General features: G+C 61.9%; 1 protein-coding gene across 18 annotated transcripts in view; it reads left to right on the forward strand.

Annotated features, from left to right (window-relative positions):
• The window catches only part of PEMT (phosphatidylethanolamine N-methyltransferase), a 33,755-nt gene that overhangs the window by 12,438 nt on the left and 5,819 nt on the right, over positions 1 to 15,498 (forward strand). For 9 of the 18 annotated variants that reach the window (XR_004326732.1, XR_004326731.1, XM_032499024.1 and 6 more), the window contains exons 4-5: positions 1,947 to 2,093; positions 13,010 to 13,125. Coding sequence is in view for 15 of the 18 variants with exons in the window: in XM_032499024.1 (XP_032354915.1) it covers positions 1,947 to 2,093; positions 13,010 to 13,125 (263 nt within the window). In the remaining 3 variants the exon portion in view is untranslated. Of the gene's footprint in view, positions 1 to 1,946; positions 2,094 to 4,051; positions 4,102 to 13,009; positions 13,126 to 15,498 lie in introns of those variants that run through there. The other 9 variants (XR_004326733.1, XM_014567104.2, XM_032499035.1 and 6 more) reach the window with 2 other exon arrangements.

Below are 15,498 nucleotides of genomic sequence, written 5' to 3' on the forward strand. Positions count from 1 at the left end.
GGATCTCGTGGCTCCTTAGTGGGGGGCTGCACAGCGTCAGAGCTGGTGCCTGGGCTTCTGGAGGAGCAGGGTTGGGGTAGGGAGGTGGACGAGCCAGCTGGTCTGCAGAGGGAGGACCCTAAGTGCCACCCTGTGTGCTAGAGGCCTCAGTGAGGTCGTGTGCTGGTGTTTGAGGGGTGGACACGTGTGTGCATGTGTGAGTGAGGGGAGCTGTCTGACACCTCGCTCCCATCTGGCTCAGAAGTCTGGCTTGATGGCCACGCACCCACTGGACCAAAAAACATTCTCCCCAGGTGCGTCCTATTTGCGGGGATGTTAAACTGTGGCCCAGGGAGGGCTCTCCTGAGCAGAGCCTGCTGGCTGGGCGGGCCGAACTGAGACCTTGGCTCTGGGAGCACAGGGCTCTGGCCCAGGAACCACTGTCCCTTCCAACCAGCGTCCCCTCAGACACCACGGCGCACCCCCTCTCCCCGCCCCCACCTGCTGTGCTCAGAGCTGGGTTCCCGAAGGACTAATGGACGTCTGGCCTCGACCCACACTTGCTCCCCTGGGCTCGACGTGGGCTCAAGTGCAAGGTGTTCTGCAGCGCGTGTGTGTGTGTGTGCGTGTGTGTGTGCGCGTGTGTGTGTGCGCGCGCGCGTGTGTGTGTGCGCGCGCGCTTTTTAGGGAGTAGGCTGTGTTCTCAGCTGCTAGCAGCCCCTCTGCCTGTGGCCCCACCATCTCTGCAGGGAGAGCTGTCTTGGCATCGGCAGGGCTAGGGTTCGAGCAGTGAGCTGGTAAAGTGTCCTTGGCTGCTGAGATGGGGTCAGCTCGCCGAGGGCCGAGGCCGCGTGGAGGGCGAGGAGGGAGGCTCCTCTGCCGCAGCCCGGCGAGACCCCCCGGACTGGGCTTGCTCTGCCAGCCCTTTTCGGGGCCCTGACACTAGGGATGCGGCAGAGTTTCCGCACCGTTCCTGCTGGGGGCCGCGTGGGTGGAGGCGGCGCGTCTCTGGTCTGGCGTCTGCAGCGGTAGCTTGTGCGGGACAAATGTGGCTGGAGCGGCGGGAGGGCAATCTCTTGGGTCTGCCCCACCCCGTCCCGCACGTCCCCGAGGGCGGAGGCATCAGTGGCCACGCCCAGTCTTCCCCGCCCTCCTGAGCAGCAGGCCACGTGCTTTCACTTGTCCCAGAATCTCACGCCCAGAGAGGCTCCACGGCTCAGGAGTGCGTCCTGGGGAGCATTTCTGTATCTGGTGGCTGCTCCCCAGCCTCCAGGGGTCAGGATTACCCAGGGGGAGACTGGAGACGTGGATGTGCTGGGGGCGGCGTGGGCTCCCAGGAGTCTGCTCGCTGTGCTGCTGCACGCCCTCAGCACAGTGGGCCGCCCAGACCCTCTTCAGCAGGGGCAGCAGGACGGGGGGAGGGAGCAGGGGTGAGTGCAGGTGGGGGAAGCCTGCAGCCTGCAGGGCCCCATCCCCAGGCACACCAGCAGGTGCAGGTGGGTGAGCCCTGCAGGCCCCGTCCCCTCTCAGTCCTCGTCTGCAGCGGGCGGCTGGTTCCTGTCTCTCCCCCAGGACCTCGGGCCTGCGCCTCCTCTTTCCTGACCTCCGCCCCCCACGGCTCACACCCCGGGGGATGCCCTCGTCCCCTCTTTGCAGAAACTGCAGGAATATCTGGCTCAGCAACACTGGGAGTGCAGTGATCCTCCCTGGGCGTCCGAGGCAGGGAGCCAGGAGGCGGGCCAGCTACGGGGATTGTCACGGGCAAGAAAGCGAGAGGGCAGGACTCCCTCAGCCGCGCCCCCACCCCGGCTGCTGGGTGGTGGGCAGAGGGCCTGCAGAGCCCCGAGCCCTGTTCTCTGCCGCAGGTCTGAGTGTGGCCTGCACGGAGGGAGGCAGCTCTGGGTTTTGAGCACTTGGTCCGGAGGGCATGGGGAGGACCTCAGGCTTCTCTGACCCCCGCCCTCCAGGCGCCTCACACCCTGCTGGAAACTGCACCAACTGCGCTGGTGGCTGGAAGTGGCGGCCAGGGGCTGGGACCCCCGGGCCCGGGCTACAGGCAGGCGTCCCCCAGCCAGCACGCCCGGAGCAGCGTGTCCAGGAGACACTGTCCCCAGGTGCGGATTTGACACCTTCCCCGGGAGCCTGGAAAGTCAGGTGTGAGATCCAGTGGCCTAATTTTAGACCTTGGGTCTTCGTGTCAGAACAGGAGGATAATTAAAAGGAAAGAACGAACGAGGCTGGCCCGGCCAGGGCCGTGGTGAAGCACGAGCCTGGGAGGAGGGACACCACGGGGCCGAACTCAGAGGAGCCTCGGGGAGGGGCCGGGTGGGGGGCCGAGGCGCCATTGGAGGCAGCTAGCTGGGCTCATGAGGCGGGTTTGTCAGCGCCTTCTGGGAAGAGCCCCCTTCGCATCAGCAAACCTGCCAGGTCTCAGCTTTAAAGTCGCGCTGGTCCCACCGCCCCCTCAGTCGCGCACGGGCTCGGGGCTGGACGGCAGGCCCTGTGCTGGTCCAGTGTTTCTGAGCCCTGGTCGGGTGTCATGGCCCCTGCTTGCATCCTCCTCCCGACCCGACACTCGTCTGCTGTTTCGGGCTTGTTAGAGTCGTGTGTCAAGTGAGAGCAGGAGTCACCGTCCCCGTGCCTGCCCTCGGCCTGGGGGGGCAAGGGCCCTGCCCCGGCGGTGGGCACCTACGAAGGGCTGCATGCCCTCTCGCCTGGGACGGCCTTGAGGGTGCGCGGTCAGTTCCGGCTTTCCCCGGGGTCCCTGCCTCCCCCGGGGAGCCGTCCGCGCGCCCCCCACCCCCACCGAGGACAGGGTGCTTGTTTTCAGTCTCTGAAGTTATGATGTTGAAAGTTTCAGTGTCGGCAGCGCACGTGCATGATACAGATTCACACGGTGCAAAGGCCTGCGGTGAGAGGGCCTCTCTGGGGCCTGCCCCTGGGCCCCGGGGTGGGCTCTGCCCGAGGCCCCTGCATGCACAGGGGTGGCCTCTGCTGCGCAGACGGCAGCCCCTGCGCATCGGCATCTTTTCCTTCATAGAAGCAGAGGCTGCGGATCTGGGAGCAGCAGTGGAAACTGGCTTTTGCTGGGGTTTCCAGAACGCTGGGCCCTCCAAGCGGCTCTCCCTGGGCCTGGGGGACTGCTCGCTTTGCATCCTGAGGCCTCCTTGCTCTCAGCCCCGTGTGTGGGTGTCCCGTGCTTACTCGCCGGGCTCCGCTGGTGGAGGTGCCCTTTTTCCAGACTTTGGCCCGTAAGCAGCCCTAGAGCAACGTCCTTGCCCTGCTCACCTGCACACGCGGCACGGCCAGGACCTGCCCGGACAGGACAGGTGTGGCTGTGACTGATGGAGGCGGGCGGGGGAGCAGCGTGTCCAGGAGACACTGTCCCCGAGTCTGAGCAACCGGTGTGGCTTGTGGGTGTGACCTTGACCCCCAAGTGCCCTGGGAGCCCCCCAGGCCTGCCTCCTCAGTGCATCGCTGGGCCCAGGGGCTCATGCCTCCGCCTGGGCCTAGCGCCTAGGGAGGGGTCGCGGGGTTGTCCCCAGGGGGCTGGTGCTGTGGGCAGGGACTGTCCTGTGCTGTCCCGTCTGTCCTTGTCCAGGAGGACAGAGCCGTAAACAGCCCCTCCTCAGAGGTCAAAGGGATGTTTGGGGTGGCGGTGATCAGCACAGAACACGGTATTTTTACCCAGGCTGTACCCAGCAGGAAGAGAGCGTCCTTGTGCCTGGCGCTGTCCCTGTCACAGGGCTCTGCAAGGAGATCGGGTTTCCTGGGGGGGTTGCCCACTGCGTCTGCAGTGCCTCGGGAGGGCGCGCGGGCCCTGGTGGCCCTGGCCGTGTGGCCGTGCCCTGGCCGTGCCTGCCCCACCCCCCGGGGCTCAGACCCGGCAGCAGAGCGCTGCCCCTGCCCAGGGAAGGGCTTTCCTCAGCTGTGGTGGGGACGTGTGGACCGCGGGTCTGGGAGGCGGCCGGCTCGGGGGAGCCGGCCAGGGGCACTCGGGCCCCCTGCTCTCTCGCGGCTTCGTGAAATCTGCTAGATTCCAAAGCAAAAGCTTATTTTAAAAATGCCACAGCTCTTGTCACTGCAGAGCGTTGGATCAGCCGCTGATCAGGCCAGGGAGACTCCGGACGAGTGTCGCTGATCTGTGCACGTGTGTGGCCCGTGCACTTCTGGGTCCCACTGCCTGATGGGCCTCCCTCCCGCCCGCCAGACAGCTCATGGACTCCAGGTCACATTTGCCCTCTGATCGTCGGGTCCCTGGGTCCCTGGAGGCCGTGGGCGAGATGACCCTCAGTCCTTCTCAACCCCTCCCGGATCCTCTGCCCACGTGGCGCCCCCTCCTTGAGGCTCCTGGCCTCATTCCTGCGGCCCCCCAGGCGTGGGCATCCCCTGGTCTGGTCTGTGGATGGCGGGTCCTGGGAGGTGGGGAGCCCCTGGCCGACGTGAGCTGAACCACTGGGCTCCTTGGTTCCACTCCTGTGCTGCAGGTTCTGCTCTGACTGGTCTCTGGAGTTTCAGATTTCCTTCTTTCTCTGCCTCCTTTGTTTCTACTGCTCCACTCCTACATCCCGTTTTCCTTGTCACGGGGATGGCAGTGTCTCTCCTCGGTGCCTCTACCTACCACGTCTGAGAGACGGAGCCGAACCCTGAGCCTGCTCCGTTCCCCGCCTTCTGAAGCTGGAGGCTGGCCCGCTCGGCGCCCCGCAGGCCAGGGGGCACCTGGGCGGGACAGGGAGCCCTCCCGTGGGCGCAAGGCCCGGTGGGCTGGCAGGCTCCCCCTGCTGCTCAGCCCCGCAGACAGCACCGCTGCTTGTACTCTTCCCGCACTCCTAGCCGGCTTTGCAGACGGCAGAAGCCTCCAGGCTGCTTAAATCCTGCCACGCCCCCCACCCCTGGCCTAGCCACGTGGACACGGCCCCAGCTGCGCCTGGGCCGCCACACACGCAGGAGCCGTCGTGAGCGTGGGCACTTAGGGGGTCGGGATTCAGCCTGGTCTGAGTGCAGGACGCCTGCCTGGGGGTTCAGGGAGGAGTGAGGCCCCTCCCCGGTGTCCCCAGGCCACTTGAGGAGGGACAGCTTTGCCAGAATAGGCTTCAGGGCTCCGAGGAAGCCAGCAGGGAGCAAGGCAGTGGCACGTGGCCCAGGGGCTCGGAGCACGCAGGGCCGAGACCACAAAGGACCTGAGGCTCCAGCAGGAAGGCGCAGCTCCCAGGCAGTGGGAATTTTTTTTATTGGCAAATGTTAAGTGTGTGGAGCAGTGGGGAGAAGGGCCCTGCCGGCACCCGGGCCCCGGGACACCTGGCACAGCCCCTTTCCCCGCAGCCCTGCCTCCAGAGCGGAGGACACTTCTTGCCTCAGCACAACCTCATTATCAGGAGAGAACATTGTGAGCAAAGCTGGGGAGCAGGCGGGAGCGGGCTGTTCCGTGTTCTGGAGTGGAACGCGCAGATGAGTCGCTGGACGTGCCCACCCCCGGGAACGGGAGGGGACAGTCCAGGCCCTGTGGTCAGAAGCCTGGAGGAGGCGGCGAGGCCCGGGTCGGGGACACTGGATGGGGGGGCTCCTGGGGTCTTGGCCCCCGGAGGTGGGGCTGCCAGGGGAGGGTCTGGAGCCGCTGCAGGGGGCAGGAGCGGTGCGGGAAGAGCTGTGGAGGCTGGGTGGGTGCGGGGACCAGGGATGGTGGCACAAAACAAGGGGGCCCTGCAGGTGCTGACGCTGAGCCCGTGCCGGTGGTGCCGGTGGTGCCGGGCGTCTTCGGTGCGTCCCCGGCCCACTGGCAGCACCAGGGGAGGCCCAGCTGCTCACGGACACGTCCAGGTTTCCTTTCTGGGGCTGAAGTCCAGGTAAATATTGACCAGAGAAGGCAGACCAGGTTTTGTGCTGTATTTGGTTAATGGTTGAAGAGCCTCTCTGAGGCTGTTTCCTCCGAGGCTTGTTTCATTTAAAATCGAAAAAAGACCCTGAAAAGCTGTGTGTGATTCAGACGTGGCGAGCGCAGCAGGAAAGCCGCACGTTTAGGCGGATCCGCGAGCGGGTCCTCCATGGAGAAGCACTTCTCCCTCCCCTTTCGTGTATTAAGGAAAACTTAAAAACAGGTGTTCGGTGAGCGAGGCCTGCGTCACTGGGATGCACGGGGACGCACAGGGCACCTCTGCCCCGGCCTGGGGCTCCCTGGCCACCCTCTTTCTGACCAGAAGCCTCCTGGCGTATCGAGGGGGTGACAGGCGGGGTCCCACCACTGAGCTGTCCCCTCCTGAGGGATTTACCAGCGGAGAGCACCCTGGCCCTGCAGCCAGGCTCCCAGCAGGGGGACCGGGTCCCACCCAAGTCACAGCTGTGTGACCGTCAGATACTCCTGGGCCGCCTGCGCGGCCGGGCAGTGGGAAGACCCTCACCAGCCCCCCGGCTCCGCGGGGGTGAGACCTGGACCTGAACTCGCCAGCTGTCTCCCCGCCTGCCTGTCGGGATGGTGGGCTCGTGGGGACAGGGCCTCTGGGTCCTGGGCTCCCCCAGCTTATCTTTCCTCCCAGTTTCCCCAAAGGCACGTATCAGTGAAGAAGAGGCGGCCACGCAGCGGGGCAGGATGCGCGGCAGATGTGCTGTACCAACAGCGACCCCATTGGGCGCCAGCGCAGGGCGGGCAGCTGCGTCCTGCCCTGGTGGTCACCCTGTGCAGGGGGTGCCTGGGGACCTGCAGGGGTGTGATCGGCCGTCTTGGGGTGTCCACAGAGGGTGGGGAGAGGCCAGGGACCCAGGGATAGGAGGGGTCTCGTGGAGCCGCCACGTGGCCTGGGTGCTCCCCTGAGTGACCCCTAGGCGCGCCCTCTGCTGCCGTCTTGTTCTGTTGTGTTAAAATATACTTAGCGTAAAGTTGGCCATCTCAGGTTTTTAAATGTGCATTACAGTGGTATCGATACATTCCTCTCGGTGGATCATCAGTGTCTGCCCCAAACTCTGTTCATCCCGTAGAATTGAAAACCTGTCTCCACTGAGCACTCACGCCGGTTCCCTCCCCCAGCCCAGCGCCCAGCTTCCTGTCTCCGGGGGTTTTGCGGCTCCAGGGCCTCATGTCGGTGGAATCGTGCAGTGCTTTTGTGACTGCTCACCTCACACAGCATGATGTTTTTAAGATTTGCCTGTGTTGGGGGAGGCTGTAGCGCAGGGGTAGAGCACGTGCTTAGCATGCACGAGGTCCTGGGTCCAGTCCTCAGCACCTCCGTTACAAACAGACCTAATTGCCTCCCCCCACCTAAAATAATTTGAAGATTCATGCGTGTTGCAGCAACTGTCAGGAGCTCCCTGCTTTTAAAGGCTGAGCAGTGCTGCAGTGTGTGTGGACCATGCTTCGTGTATCCGTTTTACACCTTTGGACGCTTGGGCCGCTTCCACCGTCTGGCTGCTGTGAACAGCGCTGCCGTGGACGTGGGTATGCAGAGTTCTCTCTGAGACCCTGCTTTTCGTTCTCCTGGGAGCTGCCCGCATTGTTGGTCGTATGGCGGTTCTATTTTCTGACTTTTGGGGGAGCCTCCATCCTGTTTTCCACAGCGGCTGCACCATCTTACATTCCCACCAGCGGGGCACGAGGGTTCCAGTTTCTCCACACCCTCGCCAGCACTCGGCATCCTCTGTGTTTTGGCTGCAGCCGTCCTGATGGGTGCGAGGGGGCAGCTCACCCGGGGTTTGGTTTTACTTCCCCGACGAGCAGTGATGTTGAACATCTTTCCATGTGCTTTTTGGCCGTTTGCATGTCTTCTTTGGAGAAATGTCTGTTCGAGTTCTTTGCCCATTTTTGAATCACGTTGTTTATTTGTCTGTTGTTGCTCTTCTCAAGGGTGACATTTGGGACACAAAGAGCTTGGTTTGGGATTCGGACAGACTCAGGAGCAGTAGCCACACAGAGTGTCCCTGTCCAGCCCCGAGTCACTCTGTGTCCTCTCCCCCCGCCCCCCCTGCAGAGGGGACGGCTGAGGGCAGACTCCCCACAGGCTTGGGGTGTGGTCCTCCCTGTCAGGTGCAGAGACCGTTAGCAGCCCCAGTTCCCTGCCGGGCCAGGCACCTCCCACGATGCCAGGGCTGTGCCGTGAGCTCAGCTGGCAGCGGGCCCCCAGGTGTGTCGCGAGGCCCGACCCAGACCCACGGGGGGTGCCTTTCGAGGGGCTCCTTACTCCCGCCTCCCCCGCTGGGGCAGGGGCCCCACTGCAGGGCGAGTTCTTGGTAGGGGTGACGGTGTCCCCAGACCCCCTGCCTGGTGGATGCTGGGGCCAGAGGCGCCAGCTCTCCCCTGGGAGGGTGGAGGAGGCCTTTGGACTTGGCTTAAGCGGCTGGTGAAGCCGTCGGAGCCCGTATGAGGGGAGAGGGTGGTTCTTAGGTGCTTAGCCTCCTGTGAGGACCCACGTGCCAGCCAGCGGGCCCGTCACAGGGTCCCCAGGCCCCTTGTGGGTGTCCTCGCAGGCAAAGAGAGGTCGGGGAGGTGCGGAGGGACCAGGGCGCCCCCGCGGGTGGGGGCTCAGTGTGAAGCTGGTGTCCAAGGGGCCTGGGATGTCGCGGGCCACTGCCATCTGGGCCCCGCCGGCTGCGCGCCCTGGGTGTCGGTGCAGGCGGAGGGCAGCGCGTGTGGGAGCGGGGGGCACTCACTCCTGGGGGCGGCGGTGGCGGCAGCGCCCGACACGCAGGGTCCGTTCATCGAACGCCCTCCTTTTATGGACTTCCCGTGGTGTAAGTAGGGATCGTTGCGCAAGTCAGGGCCCTAAAGCTTTTCTGGCCCTTTTGTAGCTTCAGGTTTTGTGTGTGGATGCGCAATCCATTTTGCACTCACTTTTGTGCGTGGTCTGGGCTACAGGTCGGTTGCTCTTCGTGCGCGACGCCCGGTGCGGTCAGCCTTCCTCCCCTGACTTGCTCTGCACTTGGTCACACGTCCGTGGACCTTGCAGCTGTGGGTTTCTTTCTGGACTCCCCGTGCGGCTCCAGTGATCTGTCTGTCTTTGCAGCACAGTCTTGATCGTGTTGCTTTATTACACAGCTCAAAATCTGTCACTTTAGCCCAGCTTTGTTCTTTTCGTTTGTTTTGGCTGTTCAAGTCCTTTGCATTTCCGTGTGAATTTTAGAATCAGGTTGTCAGTTTGCAACAGAAAGCCTGCTGGGATTGTGATTGGGTTTGCGTTGAATCTATAGACCCGTTGGGGAGAACGGACGTCGTAATAATTCTGAGTTTCCAGACCCATGGACGCTGTGTCTCCATTTATTCTAAGTTCTCAGCGAAGCGTCACAGTTTTCGGGTGCCAGTCCCCCACCTCCCTGTCGCCTCCCTCAGCGTTTCTGCGTAGCTCAGGCCGGGCCACGTTCGCCTGGCCCGCCTTCTTCCCGATCTGAGGGGCTCGGCCCTCGGGGTGCCGTCGCTGCAGGTTCCTCAGATGCTCCTGGTCAGGACGGGGGCCTTTCCCGTGAGTCCTCACGTGCCGAGTTTTTGTTGGGAACCTGTGCTGGGTTTTGTCAGATGTTTCTTGTGTCTGTTACAAGGTGATCATCATGTTTTCCTTAGTCTGTTTACACGGTGAATGACATGGATGCGTTTTCAGACGTTAAGCCAGCTTTTCCTTTTTGGTATAAACCCTACTTGTCCTTGTGGTATGTTGTCGGATTCCATTTGCTGATTTGCTCACATTTTGTCTAGAATTTTTGCATTTTGTTCAGAAGGGATATTTTTCTCTAGTTTTCTTGTAATGTTTTTGATTCTGGTATCAGGTAATGCTGACCTCATTGGGGAGTGCTCCTTCCTTTTCAGTTTTTGGGAAGCATTTGGACATAATTGGTATTGAAATATTTGGTAGCGTTCACCAGTGAAGCTATCTGGATTTGGAACTTCCTTTGTGTGAAGGTTTTTGACTCTACCTTAAAATACGTTAACGAGGGCACGGTTAATAGCTCAGTGGTAGAGCACGTGCTTAGCAGGCACGAGGTCCTGGGTTCAATCCCCAGCACCTCCACCAAAAAAATACATGTATGTTGATGGATATAGTGCTGGTCAGGGTCTCCACTTCTTTGGAGAATTTTTGTAATTTCTGCATTTTTCTAAGCTATCAAAATCATCGATATAAAGTATTATGCATATTCCCTTTTTGCCCTTTTATTATTTTTGAGAATTTTTAACCTCTTCTTCTTTTGGGGGGAGTCAGGGGAGGTAATTAGATTTACTTGTTTGTTTATTTAGTGGAGGGCCTGGGACTGAACCCAGGAGCTGGTGCCTGCTGAGCACGCGCCCGCTCTCTGCCCGTTCAGCGTCCGCAGGCTCTGGAGCGATGCCATCCTGATGCTGTGAGTTTGTGTCTTTTTCTGTCCATCTGTCTGGGTGGAGGGGCTTTGCTCCTCTTCTCGGGGAGCCAGCCCTTGGGTTCACTGATTTCTCTCTGTAGCTTTTCTGTTTTCTGTCACTGATTTCCACTCCAAGCTTCCTTCTACCCACCTGGCTTTCGTTTTCTTCTCTTTGTCTAGTTGCTTGTGGGAGCAGAGACCAGTGACTGGACCCCTTCCTTCCTTCTCTCCTGGGGGTGCTCAGCGCCGTGAACGCCTCCCCAGCGCTGTCCACCCAGCATCCCGCAGACACCAGTATGTCGTGCCTTCGTTTTATTCAGTTCAAAAACCCTTCTGGTTTCCTTTCTGATTTCTTCTCTTTCCCATGAATTTTTTTGGGGGGGAAATGTGTTACTTAGTTTTCAGAAGATTGGGGATTTCCTTAGAGACCTTTCTGTTACTAATTTCCGATTAATTCCACTGCGGCCGAAAGCACACCACCCTTTGTGTGATGTGAGGCTCTTTTGAGTTTACTGTGATTTGTTTTATTTCCTGGAATACGGTCTATCTTGGTAAATGTCCCCTGTGCACTTGAAACAGATTTGTTTCCTGTGAAGTCTTTCGTAAACAGACCACGCTGGCTGGGGGTCAGGCTTGTATCTGGTGCTGTCCATATCGAGAGGGGTGTGGAAGTCGCTCTTCTGTGCTGCAGGCTTGTCGCTTCCTTTAGGCCCTGTAAGCTCAGGGATCGGCGCAAGGGTGCTTGCTGTGTCCTCTCCATTAATTGTGGGACAGTCTTCGTCTCAGTAATAACGTTTGCTCTGAGGTCTACTTTGTCTGAACTCAGCGCCCCGCTCCGGCCTCCTCTTGGCCCGTGTCAGCAGGACGTCTCTCGGGCCGGCCTGCACTCTTGCCTGGTTTGTATCTTCATAAGGAAAGTGTATTGTAGCCAGCTCGCAGTCGGAGCTTGCTTTTTGATCCAGTCTGACGATCTCTGCCTTTTAATTGGGGTGTTTGGGTCGTCAGCATTTAGCGTTAGTGTTGACGTGGTCAGGTTTAAATCACGTCCTTCGTTCCTTCATGTCCAGCGTCTGGAAGGCCCTTGTACGTTTGTCTGTGTTTTGGCTGTTTCAGATGAGAGGCTGAACTCCATCGTGGCTGGAGACAGAAAGGACGGCAGCAGTGACTTAGGGCCATTCAGCTGTCCCTTTCCCTGTCTCCTAAGTGTCTGTCACAGGTGGGGTGTTTGAAGCAGGCGCCAAGCAAGGTCTGCATGCTGCCGCAGTCACACGATTCCAAGCCCCTGCACCAGAACAGTTCCCCCCCTCCCCACGCCGTGTGTGTTCAAGGGGCTGAGCCATTTGTCCGGTAGAATTTCCTGGGTTTGGGTGAGCGTATCTCTGTGGCACTTTTTAACGTGCTCCTGTGTGTTTTCGGAGCCAGGCAGGCAGGGGCAGGGGGCCCATCGTGAATGCTGAGCGTGCGAACCTGCCCGTACCTGCCTGCTTGCCCCACTCCTGGTTTCCTGCCGTCGCGCCTCACGCTTCTGGTCCCGGTGCCTCGGGAAGGGCCTCTGAGCGACACGGAGATGGGCTGGGGGCTCAGCCTGGCCCTCACCGCCGGGCTCCCGCCCTGTCCCGGACCCAGTTACTGGCGGCTGCCTGCCCTCCCTTCACTGGGAGCTGCAGCGCGATGCTCCCCTGCGCCCTCCCTCCTGCCCTGTTAGCTGTGGGCCTTCTGTGGAGAAAGCCTTTCCTCAGCAGTGGTCCGGGTGCTCTGCAGTCCAGTCCAGGGAGCAGCCGCAGGGTGAAGGCTTCCTGCCACTGCTGAGGCCACCGTGGAGGTGACAGTTGTCCTGGAGAGGCATGACTGAGCCCCGGGGGCCCTCCGCACCTTATACCGTGTTCACATTCAGGGCCCAGATGGGTAACGAGCTCATGAAATTGCCGACTGCTCCCCCCGCGTCCCTGGCTGGGTCTTGGCCCCCCACCCCCACCCCGGCTTCCTGCCCCAGAGCACAGCTTGATCATCCCCTGGTGCCCAGCCAGCCCTGCAGTGGGGGCCCCACGGTGGGGGCCCGGTGGCCCATGTGTGGGAAGCAGGCAGGCAGACAGCAGAGGCTGGAGGGGCGCTGGTTGGACCGGTTCCTCACTGAGCCCCGCTGGTAGCTGTTGAGATTCTAGGTGTGTTTAGTTTGGAAAGTTAAATACAGCTTCTGTGGCTGAAAATTAAGTGTGAAAGTCTGTGCCTCGGGGAGTGCTAGGGAGTTGGGGTGAGGGTGTGGGTGGTCCCTGTGGCCTTGCCAAAGGACAGCAGGTGACAGTGCCCAGTGGGGTGGGGCACTGGGCCTGTGCCCCCATGTCCTCAGGCTGCCCTTCTACCCCCCTCCCCTCCGCTGTCTCCTCTGGTGTGTGTGTGTGTGATGTTGTGCGTCTATGATGTGTCTGATGTGAGTCTGTGATGCGTGTGATGTGTGTCTGTGATGTTGTGTGTCTGGGACGTGAGCATGTGCTGGGCCCTGGTGGAGGGATCCTCGGCTGCTCAGAGCCGCTCTTGGGCTCGGGGTGTCTCCCTGGTTGCCAGGCCCCCCACTGCTTGTTGCTGTGTTGCAGAGGTTGCTTCCAGGGGCCTGTGGTCCGTCCGCAGAGGCCTAAGGGTGGAGGTGCGTGCTGGGCTCCCCGGCTCTCGTCCTCTCTCTCCCCGCACACGCCTCACGCGTCTCCTCCTCTCCCCGCCCGTGTAGGTCGCCAGATGGGAGCACAAGACCCGCAAGCTGAGCAGGGCCTTCCGGTCACCCCACCTGGCCTGCTACACCCTGGGCGGCGCCATCCTGCTCCTGAACGTGCTGCGTTCCCACTGGTAAGTCCCCGGTGGACCCAGACACGGCCCTTTGTCCGCTCGTTGTAAGAAGCCCGCACCTGCGTGGGGCGGCCACGGTATCGGGGTCCATCAAGACGCCTGACTGCACCGAGCCCCCGGTCCTGACACTCCTGCCAGCAGAGGCGGCCCGGCGACCGCAGGGACGGGTCAGGGCCACGTCCTGGGGTCTGGGCACGGAGGGGTGGCGCAGACAGGGCTGGGTGGGCCCCGGGCTCCTCCCAGAGGCTGCTCCTGGTCTGCGGCCTGGCCCCGCCCCTCCCACGCCGCCTTGTGGGACAGGACCCCTGGCTGTGGGGGCTCCCTGTGTGAAGGCGCCGTGTCCGTCACACGCGCAGAGTCAGCGCAGCATCACAGCTGCAAACGCCAGGTGACTTTTCAGGGGCTGCGCAGGTGAGCGTTTCTGCTTGCTTGTTTCTGGGGTACGGCTTCTTTCATTGCGCACCAGGAAGAGATAAGTGAGTCGGACGCCTGCTTCCTGGGGATTCTGCTCGGCTTACTTGCTGGTAGACGAGCGAGCTGCCTGAGCCCGAGGTCCCCGCACGGCTGTCTGTCGCGGATAGAAGTGGGCGCCGTGGGACCCCCTTGGCAGACAGCCTTGTCACACTGGTGACCAAAAGCTCACTCCAAGTTCTCAGAGTGGAGCCCCGAGACAAGTGGCTGGGTCGCTTCGCCCCCACCCCCAGCACAGAACATTCCGTGGGAGCCCAGCGTCCTGGTCAGGTTCCCGGTGCAGGACTGTGCTCTCCTGGCTTCATGGAGCCGCTGGGAACTGCAGACCCGACGGTGGCCACGTGTTCCTGGAAGCCCGGTGTGGGCGCGGTGGGCACCGGCCCTGATGGGACCCCTGAGGGGCCTCCTTGCTGCCGGACGATGCCAGTGACCCCCGGCGGGGGGGCCACACTTGGTCCCCTCGCTCTGGGTCCCGGCTGCTCCTCCTCCTGGAACGCTCTTCCTGCCCACCTTTCCCCCGGCGAACATCTCCTGTCGGATCTCGGCTCTGGCCCTGTCTAGTGTGCCTGTCCGGCTTTGTCACGTGGTGTCCCCCTCGACTCACTCCAGTCCCTCCCACTGCACCCAGGCCCCGTGGGCAGAGCCTAGCGGGTTCATGGCTCCCAGTGTGTGTCACCATGACACGGAGGTGACCGCTGAAGCCCGGGGCACCCAGGTCCGAAGCCCAGCACCGCTCTTCTGCTGGGGCTCTGAGTCTCTTACCAGGTCGCCCCAGAGGGCCCCAGAAAGCTTGAGTCAGGTGGGTCTGCCAGGCTGTGGGCAGCCTGGGGCTGGCCAGAGGGTGCCCACCATGCCTCACTGCCCTAGGTTTGAGGGTCGAGGGTCAGTCCAGAGGGAGGGGCAGGTGTCAGACTGGTGTTTTGGCAGTTAGAGCCCAGGGGCCGAACAGCGGTGCGTCCCCCCAGCCCCAACACACACACACTCGCACTGTCTCTGCTGTGTGGTCCCTAAGGCACTGGTGGCCAAGGAGCTCAGGGCCTGCAGGTGAGCCCCGCCCCAGCAGAGCCCACGCCCGCTCCGTGCCCTCACCGTCTGCTCCGTGGCCTCAGCTGCTGGGCCTGCAGGCTCGAAGGTGTGCCTGGGTCTCAGGGCTGCTGGTTTACCAGAAAGGCCAGGTGAGGGCGTGGGGGTGGGGCATGGGGGTGGCAGTTGGGCACAGCCCTGGGTGTGTGTGACCCTGAGCCCGTCCCGGAGGCTCAGCCTGGAGCAGCAGGTGACCCTGAGCCCAGGGAGCAGGGGGCGTGGGCAGTGTGAGCGGCGGCCAGGTATGCTTGACACCCGTGTGCCAGTTTGTCGGGTCACCATGCGGGCTCTGCCCCTGGCGTCCTGTTTGCTGTCTGTTCACAGACCCTCTCCCTCCCTGCTCCCCCGCCTTCAGCCTGGGGGGCTGGGAGGGGTGCCGCTTTTCATCCAGTTGATGCGTATGTACTGGGACCCCTTCTGCCTGCCGTGTGCCAGGTGCCAGGGATACTCAGGGGAGGGGGAGGCAGCCTCTGTTCTCCAAGAGCTGAAGGTAGTTGGAGGAGGGAGGTCCAGGGAGGTGGGTTTTAGCTCAACACAAGGGTCCTTTTACGACAGTCTGAATTTACTGATGGAGCAGATGGACAGAGATGGTGAATTTGCTCTGCTTGCAAGAGCCTGGCAAACAGAAGGACCCTGTGACGGATGGACAGAGGGAAGGATGAATGGCTGGATGGCTAGGACAGGTGGACGGATGGAGAGACGGGTCGGTGGGTGGGTGGATGGCGAGCCACCCTGCTGGGGGGTTCCTGGTACGAAGCGAGTCAGGTAGCTGTCTTGCGTGAGACAGATCCTGCGTCTTTCCTGAGCGTTAGGACCCTG

The sequence above is a fragment of the Camelus ferus genome, chromosome 16 (genome assembly GCF_009834535.1).
Source record: "Camelus ferus isolate YT-003-E chromosome 16, BCGSAC_Cfer_1.0, whole genome shotgun sequence".
Lineage (NCBI taxonomy): Eukaryota > Metazoa > Chordata > Mammalia > Artiodactyla > Camelidae > Camelus > Camelus ferus.